At 30.5% G+C, this 16527-nt stretch overlaps 1 protein-coding gene across 1 annotated transcript in view; it reads right to left on the reverse strand.

Moving 5' to 3' along the window:
- Nucleotides 1-13065, reverse strand: part of LOC111619126 (vesicle-trafficking protein SEC22b-like) — a 29082-nt gene extending 16017 nt beyond the window's left edge. The window contains exon 1 of the mRNA XM_023360791.1: nucleotides 12836-13065. Coding sequence (XP_023216559.1) covers nucleotides 12836-12907 — 72 coding nt within the window. The 5' untranslated portion in view covers nucleotides 12908-13065. The remainder of the gene's footprint in view (nucleotides 1-12835) is intronic.
- Nucleotides 13066-16527: the final 3462 nt, after the last annotated feature.

The raw sequence follows: 16527 nt of genomic DNA on the forward strand, positions 1-16527 counted from the left end.
AGAGGGACAGAATTAAGGCTTACCGTGAAGAACTTGACTTCTATTATATTATTTTAGATACGGGTTTTTGCGTTTTTGATTGCGTTTTAATAGGGTACGTCAAGAGAATGTACACTAAGAAGAAATTTTTCGTAAAATTTCCCCCCACAGGGGAAGTGTTATACATTTATAATAGATACATTTTGAGCCACAACAATGTGTGGCGGGGTCTGCTAGTTGATAAATAAAAGACTAATCTTCTATAAATACCTCTTTGAAGTTATAAGCCAGCATTTAAATATTTAAACCGTGATAGTGCATAGCAATCACAAACATTCAAAATGCCAAAATGACAGCTGTCAACACATGTCTCAAGTGTTTGAGAGACCATGTCCAGGTCTATACGATCCATAGTGTCAAAAAATTGGGATCCAAGCTTTTTGCACAGCTTAAGTGAATTTGCGGATTACTGGCCCGTGGCTTAATGGCCCTACATTGTATCTTTAACGTTAATATCTCTTCTCAGACTTTTTTCTTAAGTTCTTAACTTCTTTGCTACTGAAATAGCCTCCTTTCTCCTCACTGTTAATGTAACCTTAGTACCACTTGTTAATTCCATAATATATTACCTTGCTAAGGATTTACAGAAGGATGTATGATATACAGCACTTGTTAAGAGCTGTGTATCCTACATCCTTCAGTAAATCCTCTCTGTTTCTTTCATCTCTTTGCCAAACCTCTCCTTGTGATCCCAATGTCACATTTCTCTGTCCCCCTTCTTTCTATTAAAAGTATTTAATAAATATCTGTCCTATTTCATTCCTGGACTATACATTTTTATTTCTTAGCTATTCAAAATTGCAAATGATGACATAGCCTAGGTGTTGTAGTCAACAAAATGTACTGAATTCTTTACCACTCATGGTAGTTAACCAGATTGTTGTTGACTTAGTAATTAAGTATTTTTTCAATTTGAAAAATAGGAGATATGGATTTGTCCCCAATGGGATGGAGTTGGTTGCCTGGTTTGTGCACCTTAGCAAAAGCAAAAATCCTAGGAGTGACCATAACTGGCATGGATATATTAATCATGCATAAGGCACATACCTTGGTACATTTCCTGTCTATGATAACTTACTGACAAGGCATATTTAAGAATCCTTGTCAGTAAGTTATTTTATTCACAAGAATATACCTTACACATGGTTATAATACATCTATGCCAGCTCTGGTCACTCCTAGGATTTTACTGGTCACTACTAGGATTTTACTGGTCACTACTTTCGCTTTTGATAAGGAATACAAATCTGCAACCAACTCTGCCCTGTCATGAACAAATCCACATCTACTATCCAAATTGCAAAAATACTTAATTGTTAAAACAATCTGAATATATATTAAAAACAAAATGTTCCATCACTTCCACAGAAAAATAACATAAATTTAAAAATTAACCTGGTAAAGCACATTGCAACATTGTTGATCTAGTCTGCCACTCCTCGTTTTTTCAATCTGAAGGATTTTTCAATTTGTATCTTACCTCCTTAACAGAGGAGTCCCTATGGGAGCTCTATATCTAGAACACTGTATGAACTTGTAATTTGCCAACTGGAAAATAAAATTTTGTCTCTGAACAACACATTGCCCTGTTTTCCAGACATATTGTTAATGATCTTATCATATGGCACTACAGACCAAACCTTCATGATTTTCTGCAATTTGTTAATTCAAATCTGCCTCCACCTACATGTAGAGCAAGTAAGTTCTTTTTCACATTTTCTTTACATCAGTTTCACTATTTGTGAAGGCCATGTCTCTACATCAGTTTACAGGAAGCCTTTTATTCATAGCTTTATTCAAAGAATCTATTCTTGTTTAAGCAGGTAGCATTTTCACACATTTCCAACATCAAGGGTTTGTGGAACTGAACAACATCAATAGAATTATTATACAGCATGGCTACCATCCCAATATAATCAAGGAGCTTAACAGCAAGTACTCAATGTCAGCCACACACAATGAAATGAGAGAGAAACTTTATAAGGAAAATTTGGCCATCAGTTACAAGGACAGTAACACTCTTCTACAGACATGGACATTCTTATTTGAAATCCAATTTTAATAATGTCCCTCTGTGATCACACCTTCACCAATATCTAATCAAGCACTGTTCTAGCCTTCTGAATGTTCAAAGTTTGTGTTTATGAAATGTTTCTGTAACCTGAAGATGATTGCTTAAAACAGTTGAAAATGTTTGTTTTTGTAAAATTTACATTTTTAAACTGGAAGTTTTGGTTTCCATTGTTTATTTCTATAAAAGTTCATCATTGGTAGAACTGTAATTTTGCTTGATCTTGATGATGACTATTGCATACAAACAAAACTAAAATCAATGTTTTATAACTTATTTTTTAGAACTATCTTAATTTACAAAATTTATTCAATCACTAAACAATTTATAAATTACAGAGAGTTCTATTATTCATACGTTTTTAATTTAAAAAAAAGGATTCTTTTCTTTCCCAAATAGACAAATTTTTTGAAATTAAATATATAATTTTAAAATTTAATGTTCAATTTCTGTAACTTTCTTCAGTCAACAACAAAGAAAAATTTCATAAACAATACACATTCTCTATTCCAATTATAAGAGAATTTATCAGTTTTTCTATATTCGTGAGTAATAAAATTGGAATAAGGAATTTTCCTATGTTCTTATGCATAAAAATGAAATTATTATTTAAAAGATCTTGGATTAAAAAAATGAAACAGAATTGAAATAATGATCAAGATCCAAGGGCAAGATTTTATCTATGTTCAGCAACCAATAGCATCCTGATAAGGATGTAGATTAGTGATTCCCAAAGGGGCAATAGAAGACAATAAGGACAAAAATAAAATGAATCTTACTAAGGATGGGACCAGTGTCGAGTTAGCCAATTTATGATGAGTTAGGATTGTGTACTGTTAATCATAACGACTAACTATTGACTAATTGTTATCAAGTATTTTTTAAAAATATTTTATAAAATTTCAATATTTTTAAAACTTACTTTTTAAAGAGCCATTTTTAAGAATTTAACCTTAATTTAACCTATCTTATTTTTAATGTGGATAACATATTTACTTTGCCGTTATATACTGATTTTGAACAAGTAGGCATAAGACTAATATTACTGACTGCATTTTTCCATTATTAATTGATAAATTAATTGACTTGTGTCACAGTTATTTCCCCACATCAGACATCCTTTCAAGTGCAATGTGGTTAACAAATGATACTAAATAACAGGCAACATAAGGACAATCTGCTTGTTTAAAAATTGAAAAATTTCTTTAAAAAATAGACAGATTGGTGCTGAAAACTAATCAGCCAGTTGTAATGACTGGTTATGGCTGCAATCAAAACTTATTCATTAAAAACATGTTTCTAAAAATTTATTAGTACTAAACTAGAACTTTCTGTTTTAAAACACAGATACAAAAAGCTATCAGTTTTTAATGAACTGGAAGTGTTACCATGATCATCCTGAATTACTGTTATTAATAAAGTTACTGTTTCCTAAATCTCATTCAGTTTCTAATGTTAATTTAATAATTTTAAATTTAAAAATTAGTAATGTTTTTCCAATGAAATAATTATTTGGTAGAAGAGGCAATTAGTGTAATTAATGATTAGCAAATGATTTGTGGCGGTTGGCAACACGGCGCTTGACCACCATCCTCAACCTATGTGACATCAGACTGAGGCTAACTCACTTTTTGGGTCAACATGCTCTTGTTTGGATGTTCACCTTACCATGCGCTCTGACCACTGTTTCCACAGTCGATGTAATTGTAACTCTTGTATATAGTTATGTAAAATAAACTCGTGGCAATGACTATTGGACTCCTTCTGTCTGTCGTGGAATCATTCATTTGATGTGATGACAACACTACTCATAGATGGAATCAAATTGACCGACATAACCGATTTCCTTCTCAAGAGATGTGCCAATTAATCTGAGGAGGCCTTAGTGATCTCCTCAGATTAATTGGCACATCTCTAAATTTTGCTATTGAACTTCAAACAGACACATTATAAAATCAGTTTTCAAGAATATGACTTTATGCATAAAAGGCATCAAATACACACATTGCAATTGCATGAATTAAGCAAACTAAACTAATTAGTGGAACTAACTATTGATTGGAAAAATTGATCAATTCATTATAAATTATTAGATAAATTTGTAGCTGCTCATAAAACTAACACCAGCTGTAAGCTCAGTAATAACATGATCTTATTAATAATAGTTTAAAAAATATATAGAGAAAAGTGGAGTAAAATGTCCTGCTTCTCTTCTGTCATTAATACAATAATTCATTCTTTTTTAAAAAATTTATCATAATCATTACCAGTAGTACATTTTAATTTCACAGTTTATTTCACACTTTGATGCCAATGAGCTTTTTGATTTATATAATGCTGACACACTGGCAAAACGAACCTTATTCTTTCATTTTGATAAGTTTAACTGATACAACATCTACAACACTAAAAATTAAAACTCTAAAAACCTATAATCCAGCAATTTCTTTTTTTTGAATACCTGCAAACATTTTTTGCCTGTGTTGAACAGGCATCATCAGGCAAACTAATACCCAGCTGTAGAAACAACAGGAGATTGCTGTACACACACGCAGAGGGGAGGCGAAAACATTTGCACATAATTTTCAAAAATTGCTAGGCGATAGGTTTTTAGAGTTTTTAATTCAAGTATAACCAGTTTTTGAGTGATAGTATTATCTACAAAACTTTCATCATAATTGTTTTATTCAAAACTTTTGTTGTGAAAATGTTGTCAATTACTTTCTTCACACAGTATGGGTGCTATTTGAATGATTTGACAACATACTATTTAAAATATGAGTTTATTGTCTAATCCACTGCAAATAGTCAAATTTAAGGATTCTGCTTAAAATGTTTCAGTGCAACAGATCCAGCCTTCATGTCATTTTTTACTAATTAATCAAATACTTTAAAATATATTTGGACAATTGTAGTTTTGTTTATAAAATAAGTGCTTAAATTTTTAAAAAATTTATTAGATTTAATTTTTAATGTAACAATTTTGACTAATTTTATGGGAGCATTAGTGAAATATATGCACTAAAAAGGGGTGGTAGTCCAGAAATCAAAAATGTTTGTGAAACACTTTTAGATCACTCCTAAGAGAAAAAAATCTAAATGTAACTATGGGTTTAGTAACTCTTCACAAGATATATTCCTCCAATGCTTGCTTCTTGCAATGTTGAATGATTCACAAAAAACTGAAAATTTACAATACATTTGGAACAGTATCCTAAGGATTTAAAATTAGTGATTTCCTTTTTACAAGAGAGGACTAAGAATCCTTATATGAGAGTGTATTACAGAGTTATTTGCTGACATATATAGGGTGTTAGAAAAAAGCATTCATCTTATATATAATAGATAGACAAACCATACTGAGTAAAAAGATCTTAGTAAACATAGGTCAAAAACTCAATTGTTTGAGATAAATAATCTGAGAAAGACCTGAAATTTTGAGTGTTTGCAATTCTAAGAAAATATCAAGCATGAATGGAAATATAACAGGGCATGTGAAGTATCAAAGTGGAGTTTTGGTAAGATTATCTGTCTTCTCTTTTCACATTGTACACAACATGTACAAGCAAATAATTCAGTCATAATATTTACAAAACTGTTAATATTTCAGAAATGATGGAGTTTTCTACCTGTTTATGAAGGTCTTTTACTCAGTGTGGTGTGTACTATCTACCATATGCCTTTTTAACACACTGTATTTAGTACACAGGATACTGAATTGTTTATTGTTGTTATAAAATTCTGATGTCCTAAGCAAACAGTTCAGAGAAATTAAAGAAAAAAATAAAACCAATGTTTAGCCTGGCCAAAACAAAAGAACATAAATAAAACGCAGAAATGGAATATCTCATTAATTGACAATTGCTCTCAATCCTCACTTCCATTCAATTCTTTTTTCCTCCCATAGTAACGACCTATAATCCTACAGTTTAGTTCCCAGCCAAGATAAAATCTTTTCAAATACAGAATAACTCAGACAAACTCAGAAAGAAACAAATGTACAATGTCATTCTTCGTACTGTTAATCATAACGACTAACTATTGACTAATTGTTATCAAGTATTTTTTAAAAATATTTTATAAAATTTCAATATTTTTAAAACTTACTTTTTAAAGAGCCATTTTTAAGAATTTAACCTTAATTTAACCTATCTTATTTTTAATGTGGATAACATATTTACTTTGCCGTTATATACTGATTTTGAACAAGTAGGCATAAGACTAATATTACTGACTGCATTTTTCCATTATTAATTGATAAATTAATTGACTTGTGTCACAGTTATTTCCCCACATCAGACATCCTTTCAAGTGCAATGTGGTTAAATGATACTAAATAACAGGCAACATAAGGACAATCTGCTTGTTTAAAAATTGAAAAATTTCTTTAAAAAATAGACAGATTGGTGCTGAAAACTAATCAGCCAGTTGTAATGACTGGTTATGGCTGCAATCAAAACTTATTCATTAAAAACATGTTTCTAAAAATTTATTAGTACTAAACTAGAACTTTCTGTTTTAAAACACAGATACAAAAAGCTATCAGTTTTTAATGAACTGGAAGTGTTACCATGATCATCCTGAATTACTGTTATTAATAAAGTTACTGTTTCCTAAATCTCATTCAGTTTCTAATGTTAATTTAATAATTTTAAATTTAAAAATTAGTAATGTTTTTCCAATGAAATAATTATTTGGTAGAAGAGGCAATTAGTGTAATTAATGATTAGCAAATGATTTGTGGCGGTTGGCAACACGGCGCTTGACCACCATCCTCAACCTATGTGACATCAGACTGAGGCTAACTCACTTTTTGGGTCAACATGCTCTTGTTTGGATGTTCACCTTACCATGCGCTCTGACCACTGTTTCCACAGTCGATGTAATTGTAACTCTTGTATATAGTTATGTAAAATAAACTCGTGGCAATGACTATTGGACTCCTTCTGTCTGTCGTGGAATCATTCATTTGATGTGATGACAACACTACTCATAGATGGAATCAAATTGACCGACATAACCGATTTCCTTCTCAAGAGATGTGCCAATTAATCTGAGGAGGCCTTAGTGATCTCCTCAGATTAATTGGCACATCTCTAAATTTTGCTATTGAACTTCAAACAGACACATTATAAAATCAGTTTTCAAGAATATGACTTTATGCATAAAAGGCATCAAATACACACATTGCAATTGCATGAATTAAGCAAACTAAACTAATTAGTGGAACTAACTATTGATTGGAAAAATTGATCAATTCATTATAAATTATTAGATAAATTTGTAGCTGCTCATAAAACTAACACCAGCTGTAAGCTCAGTAATAACATGATCTTATTAATAATAGTTTAAAAAATATATAGAGAAAAGTGGAGTAAAATGTCCTGCTTCTCTTCTGTCATTAATACAATAATTCATTCTTTTTTAAAAAATTTATCATAATCATTACCAGTAGTACATTTTAATTTCACAGTTTATTTCACACTTTGATGCCAATGAGCTTTTTGATTTATATAATGCTGACACACTGGCAAAACGAACCTTATTCTTTCATTTTGATAAGTTTAACTGATACAACATCTACAACACTAAAAATTAAAACTCTAAAAACCTATAATCCAGCAATTTCTTTTTTTTGAATACCTGCAAACATTTTTTGCCTGTGTTGAACAGGCATCATCAGGCAAACTAATACCCAGCTGTAGAAACAACAGGAGATTGCTGTACACACACGCAGAGGGGAGGCGAAAACATTTGCACATAATTTTCAAAAATTGCTAGGCGATAGGTTTTTAGAGTTTTTAATTCAAGTATAACCAGTTTTTGAGTGATAGTATTATCTACAAAACTTTCATCATAATTGTTTTATTCAAAACTTTTGTTGTGAAAATGTTGTCAATTACTTTCTTCACACAGTATGGGTGCTATTTGAATGATTTGACAACATACTATTTAAAATATGAGTTTATTGTCTAATCCACTGCAAATAGTCAAATTTAAGGATTCTGCTTAAAATGTTTCAGTGCAACAGATCCAGCCTTCATGTCATTTTTTACTAATTAATCAAATACTTTAAAATATATTTGGACAATTGTAGTTTTGTTTATAAAATAAGTGCTTAAATTTTTAAAAAATTTATTAGATTTAATTTTTAATGTAACAATTTTGACTAATTTTATGGGAGCATTAGTGAAATATATGCACTAAAAAGGGGTGGTAGTCCAGAAATCAAAAATGTTTGTGAAACACTTTTAGATCACTCCTAAGAGAAAAAAATCTAAATGTAACTATGGGTTTAGTAACTCTTCACAAGATATATTCCTCCAATGCTTGCTTCTTGCAATGTTGAATGATTCACAAAAAACTGAAAATTTACAATACATTTGGAACAGTATCCTAAGGATTTAAAATTAGTGATTTCCTTTTTACAAGAGAGGACTAAGAATCCTTATATGAGAGTGTATTACAGAGTTATTTGCTGACATATATAGGGTGTTAGAAAAAAGCATTCATCTTATATATAATAGATAGACAAACCATANTTCAGAGGTGCATAAAGATCAAGTATGAAGTTAAATGTTCAAAAAAAATAATCAACCTAAATATCCAGATGGCACAACGCGCTGATTGGTCAGCTGAATGACGTCAACCCACCGAAATAGGAAATGCTGATCGATTATGTTATGTGGGAAGAAGTCATGCCGGAATAAATTATTTCCTTTAGTTGTCCCAATATGTAGTGAGAATAAAGTGAAAATACAGTATAAGGTTTAGCTTGCATGCTTTCTTAAATTTATAGGAATAATTTTAAAATGGTTTACTTTTTCGTAATAAATTTAACATTATTTACTATTATTATTATTATTATTATTATTATTGGAACGAATTTTAACTTCATACTTGATCTTTATGCACCTCTGAATCAAATCATAGACAATAAATAATTTTAATAGTGTGATTGATTAATTCTATAAATTTAAATATACGTGCACAGATAATAAATAACAGAAAATTTATACTTTGTTACAGATATTATTCATAAAAAGTTCGAGAAAGGATGAAATTTATAATTAAGACGAGTCAGAATATTTTTGAATTTGTCGTATACGTTTAATATAGTTAGATGAAACAATAAAATTAACTAAGTTTTGTATACTTCTGAAGAGAAATTTTCACAGATCTTGTTTAACAAATTATAAAGTTTAAATGTAAAAGTTATTGAACAATTTTGAATAAAGAATATTTTTCATAGGTTACTCATAACAGAATTTTTTTTCTAACGATTTAGTTAGAATTAACAGTTCTTTTTGTCAATAGATATTTTGCGCTTTTGAATGTCAGTTCAAAATCTGTGTTAAGAAACAACACTTCAAATATACAGAAATTTCATATTCCATAATGGATATATCTGTAAATGTGTTTAATCAAATTTGTATGACCAATTTTCAAATTAAAAGTATTTCTTGTANATCCTGAATTACTGTTATTAATAAAGTTACTGTTTCCTAAATCTCATTCAGTTTCTAATGTTAATTTAATAATTTTAAATTTAAAAATTAGTAATGTTTTTCCAATGAAATAATTATTTGGTAGAAGAGGCAATTAGTGTAATTAATGATTAGCAAATGATTTGTGGCGGTTGGCAACACGGCGCTTGACCACCATCCTCAACCTATGTGACATCAGACTGAGGCTAACTCACTTTTTGGGTCAACATGCTCTTGTTTGGATGTTCACCTTACCATGCGCTCTGACCACTGTTTCCACAGTCGATGTAATTGTAACTCTTGTATATAGTTATGTAAAATAAACTCGTGGCAATGACTATTGGACTCCTTCTGTCTGTCGTGGAATCATTCATTTGATGTGATGACAACACTACTCATAGATGGAATCAAATTGACCGACATAACCGATTTCCTTCTCAAGAGATGTGCCAATTAATCTGAGGAGGCCTTAGTGATCTCCTCAGATTAATTGGCACATCTCTAAATTTTGCTATTGAACTTCAAACAGACACATTATAAAATCAGTTTTCAAGAATATGACTTTATGCATAAAAGGCATCAAATACACACATTGCAATTGCATGAATTAAGCAAACTAAACTAATTAGTGGAACTAACTATTGATTGGAAAAATTGATCAATTCATTATAAATTATTAGATAAATTTGTAGCTGCTCATAAAACTAACACCAGCTGTAAGCTCAGTAATAACATGATCTTATTAATAATAGTTTAAAAAATATATAGAGAAAAGTGGAGTAAAATGTCCTGCTTCTCTTCTGTCATTAATACAATAATTCATTCTTTTTTAAAAAATTTATCATAATCATTACCAGTAGTACATTTTAATTTCACAGTTTATTTCACACTTTGATGCCAATGAGCTTTTTGATTTATATAATGCTGACACACTGGCAAAACGAACGTTATTCTTTCATTTTGATAAGTTTAACTGATACAACATCTACAACACTAAAAATTAAAACTCTAAAAACCTATAATCCAGCAATTTCTTTTTTTTGAATACCTGCAAACATTTTTTGCCTGTGTTGAACAGGCATCATCAGGCAAACTAATACCCAGCTGTAGAAACAACAGGAGATTGCTGTACACACACGCAGAGGGGAGGCGAAAACATTTGCACATAATTTTCAAAAATTGCTAGGCGATAGGTTTTTAGAGTTTTTAATTCAAGTATAACCAGTTTTTGAGTGATAGTATTATCTACAAAACTTTCATCATAATTGTTTTATTCAAAACTTTTGTTGTGAAAATGTTGTCAATTACTTTCTTCACACAGTATGGGTGCTATTTGAATGATTTGACAACATACTATTTAAAATATGAGTTTATTGTCTAATCCACTGCAAATAGTCAAATTTAAGGATTCTGCTTAAAATGTTTCAGTGCAACAGATCCAGCCTTCATGTCATTTTTTACTAATTAATCAAATACTTTAAAATATATTTGGACAATTGTAGTTTTGTTTATAAAATAAGTGCTTAAATTTTTAAAAAATTTATTAGATTTAATTTTTAATGTAACAATTTTGACTAATTTTATGGGAGCATTAGTGAAATATATGCACTAAAAAGGGGTGGTAGTCCAGAAATCAAAAATGTTTGTGAAACACTTTTAGATCACTCCTAAGAGAAAAAAATCTAAATGTAACTATGGGTTTAGTAACTCTTCACAAGATATATTCCTCCAATGCTTGCTTCTTGCAATGTTGAATGATTCACAAAAAACTGAAAATTTACAATACATTTGGAACAGTATCCTAAGGATTTAAAATTAGTGATTTCCTTTTTACAAGAGAGGACTAAGAATCCTTATATGAGAGTGTATTACAGAGTTATTTGCTGACATATATAGGGTGTTAGAAAAAAGCATTCATCTTATATATAATAGATAGACAAACCATACTGAGTAAAAAGATCTTAGTAAACATAGGTCAAAAACTCAATTGTTTGAGATAAATAATCTGAGAAAGACCTGAAATTTTGAGTGTTTGCAATTCTAAGAAAATATCAAGCATGAATGGAAATATAACAGGGCATGTGAAGTATCAAAGTGGAGTTTTGGTAAGATTATCTGTCTTCTCTTTTCACATTGTACACAACATGTACAAGCAAATAATTCAGTCATAATATTTACAAAACTGTTAATATTTCAGAAATGATGGAGTTTTCTACCTGTTTATGAAGGTCTTTTACTCAGTGTGGTGTGTACTATCTACCATATGCCTTTTTAACACACTGTATTTAGTACACAGGATACTGAATTGTTTATTGTTGTTATAAAATTCTGATGTCCTAAGCAAACAGTTCAGAGAAATTAAAGAAAAAAATAAAACCAATGTTTAGCCTGGCCAAAACAAAAGAACATAAATAAAACGCAGAAATGGAATATCTCATTAATTGACAATTGCTCTCAATCCTCACTTCCATTCAATTCTTTTTTCCTCCCATAGTAACGACCTATAATCCTACAGTTTAGTTCCCAGCCAAGATAAAATCTTTTCAAATACAGAATAACTCAGACAAACTCAGAAAGAAACAAATGTACAATGTCATTCTGCAGGATGAGTCAATTAAAAAAAAACTCATTAATCAATCACATTAAAAGGATGCGTCATTCAACTGCTTTATAACTTTAGTAAATTGTAAAGATATATTCAATAAAATCCAAATTCCCATATATATTGTTTCAAACATATAACGCTAGATAAATGCTTCACGTAACTACATTACAGTAACTGTAATTATGAAAAGTACTGCAATTTTGTGATCATATATAAAAACTAAATGGTAGAAGTTACTTTCGGGGAATTCACATATATAACATTACACAAATTACCTAAAAGTATTTCTAGTGACCAAACTTTCATGAAAGTTTCAGTATGTAAGCCTAGACCTTTTTATATAATCTGGAATCCACTTTCCTTCGCATAGATACAATTACAGCACTGTAATGTTACACCAGACACGAAAGAATCAAATATTGATAGGAATATGTCTGTGAATTCTGGTCCTTATGGAAAATATTCAGCAATTTCCTTATCTTTTAAGAGCTGATAGCATATATTTCGTCGGTCATATTACCAAACCGTCTTGGTTTTGGTTTAAAAACATTGTCTTGAACATCTCTTGGATAAAAATGGAGCCAAAAATTATGAAATTTTCAATAATTTCCTGGTTATAAACCCGAAACTTACCTCATCGTCACTGACCGAGGCAGCGAGGGGCAGACCGTCCCCTACTCGAGCAATCATCGTGGTTAGAACCATTTTGAATGAATGTTTTTCAATTATTTCAAAGAGTCATGTCAAAAAATCTCTAGAAAAATGAATAAACCGACTAACGATTTTTTTATTGACAAATACTTAGGTATGACGTGGATGTATCACACGAAAACAATCATTCCAACAACGGAGAAGACCGCAACCTGTCGGAGAAATATGGAAATTCGTTCAGTATTAAAAAAAAAAAAAGAAAATGTTTTTAATTTCGAATTAAAATTTTAATTATAATAAAATTAATATATTAAAATTACAATTGGGTTTTTATATTTAATTCGATTATGATACGGTTTGGTTTTATTCGTTTATGGTACGAGACGCGTGGGCGATCCGCCGAGAGGTTTTTTTTTTTATGGAAAAATGGCCCCTATTCAGATGTTACTAACATTGAAGAAAAACCCCACGTGGCCAGTCCATTGGCCAGGCGAGAACCCGCCACCAACTACTAGTATTCGGTAGTCTTATCAAATCGGCTATTGGTGGCCCGAATCATCGTGGAGCATGGTTTTATTTACCCACTTCGAAGCTTCGTAACTCCTGTGCCTTTTGTCGAAAATTTCTGAAATTTTTCAGGGAGGTTTATGTATTGGGGAAAATGTTTTTAGAAATTTTCAAGAAAATCGGACCATCGCTTCGGGAGACATTAAGGTGGTGAGATCATATCTCAAAAACCTTACAAGTTTTGAAATTTGTTTTACTCGTACAAACTTTTAGTTTAAAAAAAAACTGTTCGAAAAATTTTTATTACGATTAATATTGAAAAGTTATTTTTTAATAAAACCTCGTAACAGATGATGCCATACAGTTTTAAAACTGTATGGCATCATCTTTTTTTTAAACATGTTTTTCGCCGGGAAAGTTACGCAACTCGTTGCTGTATTTTTTTTCTTATTGTTTCTTATGATAAATTCGTTCCAAATTGGCGGATATTTCGATTATATCAGTAATATAAATTACAAACCAGATGGCATCGTGAAATTTTCATATCTTACCGGAGAATCTTTGCAACAGAACGAATTTAAGATGTAAAAACATGAAAAATCGTTCGCTCTATTCGTTGTTTCATTATTTTTGTTAATCCTTCCGCGAATTAGCTTCGAGAATATGAAGCTTATACTCTATTTTAAAATATATATATAATCTAACGTTGCATTTTTGTAGCATTTTATCAAAATAATAAAATTCGGAAGAACATCATTGTTACATTCTTTGCAAATAATTACCGAATTTTTGTAATACTTTTTAGTGAATTCAATTAAAATATTGGTTTTCTATTTAAATCATTATCTATCTTTAACTTTACAAATAGTTTAAAAGTTGACAAGAAGGATCGAGCCGACAAAATTTCGATATCATAAAAATGAAGGAATATTATTGTACAGATCGTAATGATTCGAATTTTATCCTCCTTTATTCCGAAAGTTCGTTTTATAACATAAAGACCTATATCATATAATAACATAATCATATTTGTTACGAAGAAGTTGTTTCATTCAATAGCATTAAAAACAATTAATTTCGTGAATTGGTGAAAAGACAAAACGTTGGAATTGTGGTTTCTTCTAAGCAATACATATTTGTTTATTTAGTTATGGCAACGCAACACTTCGGTGATCTGCCTAGAAGGATGCCTTCCGGGAAGATTTTTTATTTAAGTGAAACTGACTCCTATTTAAGCGTTAAGCCCGTAATATTTAAGCCCGTCCGAGCGAGGCGCGAACCCACGATCAAAGTCCGTGTTCAAGTGTTCAGGGTACGAAGACCGCTTGGCCACTAAACAATAGATATTGAAATGCATTATACAATATATTATATTTGCGTAAGTAACACAAATGACTTCAAATTTTGCTTTTATTTAAACTCTTTCTGCCCTGTGGTCACTAAGAGGGCCTTTTTAAAGCAAGCCCATTATGAGTTCGGCCGGTTGGTTGAGGGACGGGACCTGACTAATCCGGACGGACCACCACCCGAAAATTCCTGGAGGTTTTTTTGATTCACATGGAGTCCATTCCGGACCTCCCAGAGATGTAGGTTCTGGGTGATCTTAACCGCTCGGTCATCCGGCCATCAAATGTTGTTACCTATAAATTTCTATAAATGAAACTTCTAGTGGATGATAAGGCTTTGAAATATAACAGTTTTTACAATTATAATCAATTCTACTGTTCTGATTTTTTCCATTCTTATGCCGTAGTAATCAGAACAGGATTAAATTATAGTTAAATTGTTTTCTCTTCTCGTATTGTTTTCAATAGTAAATGAATGATAGATATATCGCTATATAATTATATATCGAGACGTCCCACAAACATTATTAAAAGAGGTACTGTACATAAACAGTTTGTTACTATGCATAACAAAAACACGCAATTGTTTTCAATCTCTTATTATATATTTGCAAAGTACGAAAAAAATGAAGGTCAAACAAAATAATGCATTATGATATTATTCTGCTCAGTTTATATTTTTAAAATATTTTCAGAAAGATTGACGATCTCGAAGGTTGTCAGTTAGTCGATTTATTCAGCTGTATACACAATAAAACTAGAACATTTACGACAAAGAGGAAAGACAGTCATTAGACAGCAGGACTTTGGTTTTAGAAACTGTTACAATAACAAAATATTCCATAAACAGGAAGATATAAATAAAATAGTAATAAGAAATAACTGATATTAATCTAATTGACCTGCTTCGTTAGAAGAGGGCCTTAAAAGACACGAATGCTCCGTCATGTGAAGACGATACATGTCGTGAAAATATATGTATATGACCTCTATATGGGTCATATAATATGGTTAGTAAAGTTAACAAAAATTAGCAATGGTTGAGAGAATTTTAAGAAAATAATAGGACAACAATGGAATATGTATTTTTTGGTAGTATTATCCTTTGAATATGCATATTTTTAATGTATGACTTCAAGAAAAAATATTTTTATATGTATTGAAAGCTTTATTTTACAAATAAACATTGTTATATACGAATAAAAATGTAAAATGTTCATTCTAATAGTAAATTCTATAAAGAATTGAAAGTATTTTAAAGACTTTCCTCGTTTCTTTCATATTTTCATCTTTTCCTGTCCATAAATTTAATGATTAATAAGTTAATTGCTCCAGAAACGAATAAGATAATGCCAGAAATATAAAAGGAAATATCATAAGAATAAATCAAATCGTATAATATACCTGAAATGAAAAATTTTCATAAATACAAGACCAAACTTTAAAATAAAATTAAGATTATCTTACCGGCTAGCGGCAAACCAATAAACGTGGCTAATCCTTGGATCAAAAGTAGAAGGCCGAAAGCGTTTGCAAATTGATCTTGGGGAATGATTTCTAATAGAACAACGACATCCAGAGCAGAAACGCCACCGGTACCAATGCTATAAATGGAGATGACTGTAACTATGATTCCATAATGAACAAATAGCGGTATTAATATAACAATAATTCCGCTTATGCAAATGGAGATGCTATATAGTATGGTAGGGCTTATCCATGAAAAATCGCCTAAATAACCCAAGGAAATCTAAAAGAATGTATATATATTGATGTCAGAGACAACTGCACAAATTATTTTCAAAAGAAATATGTAAAATT

Source organism: Centruroides sculpturatus, unplaced genomic scaffold (assembly GCF_000671375.1).
Source record: "Centruroides sculpturatus isolate CEXI.00-Female unplaced genomic scaffold, Cexi_2.0 scaffold87, whole genome shotgun sequence".
In the NCBI taxonomy this organism is placed as follows: domain Eukaryota; kingdom Metazoa; phylum Arthropoda; class Arachnida; order Scorpiones; family Buthidae; genus Centruroides; species Centruroides sculpturatus.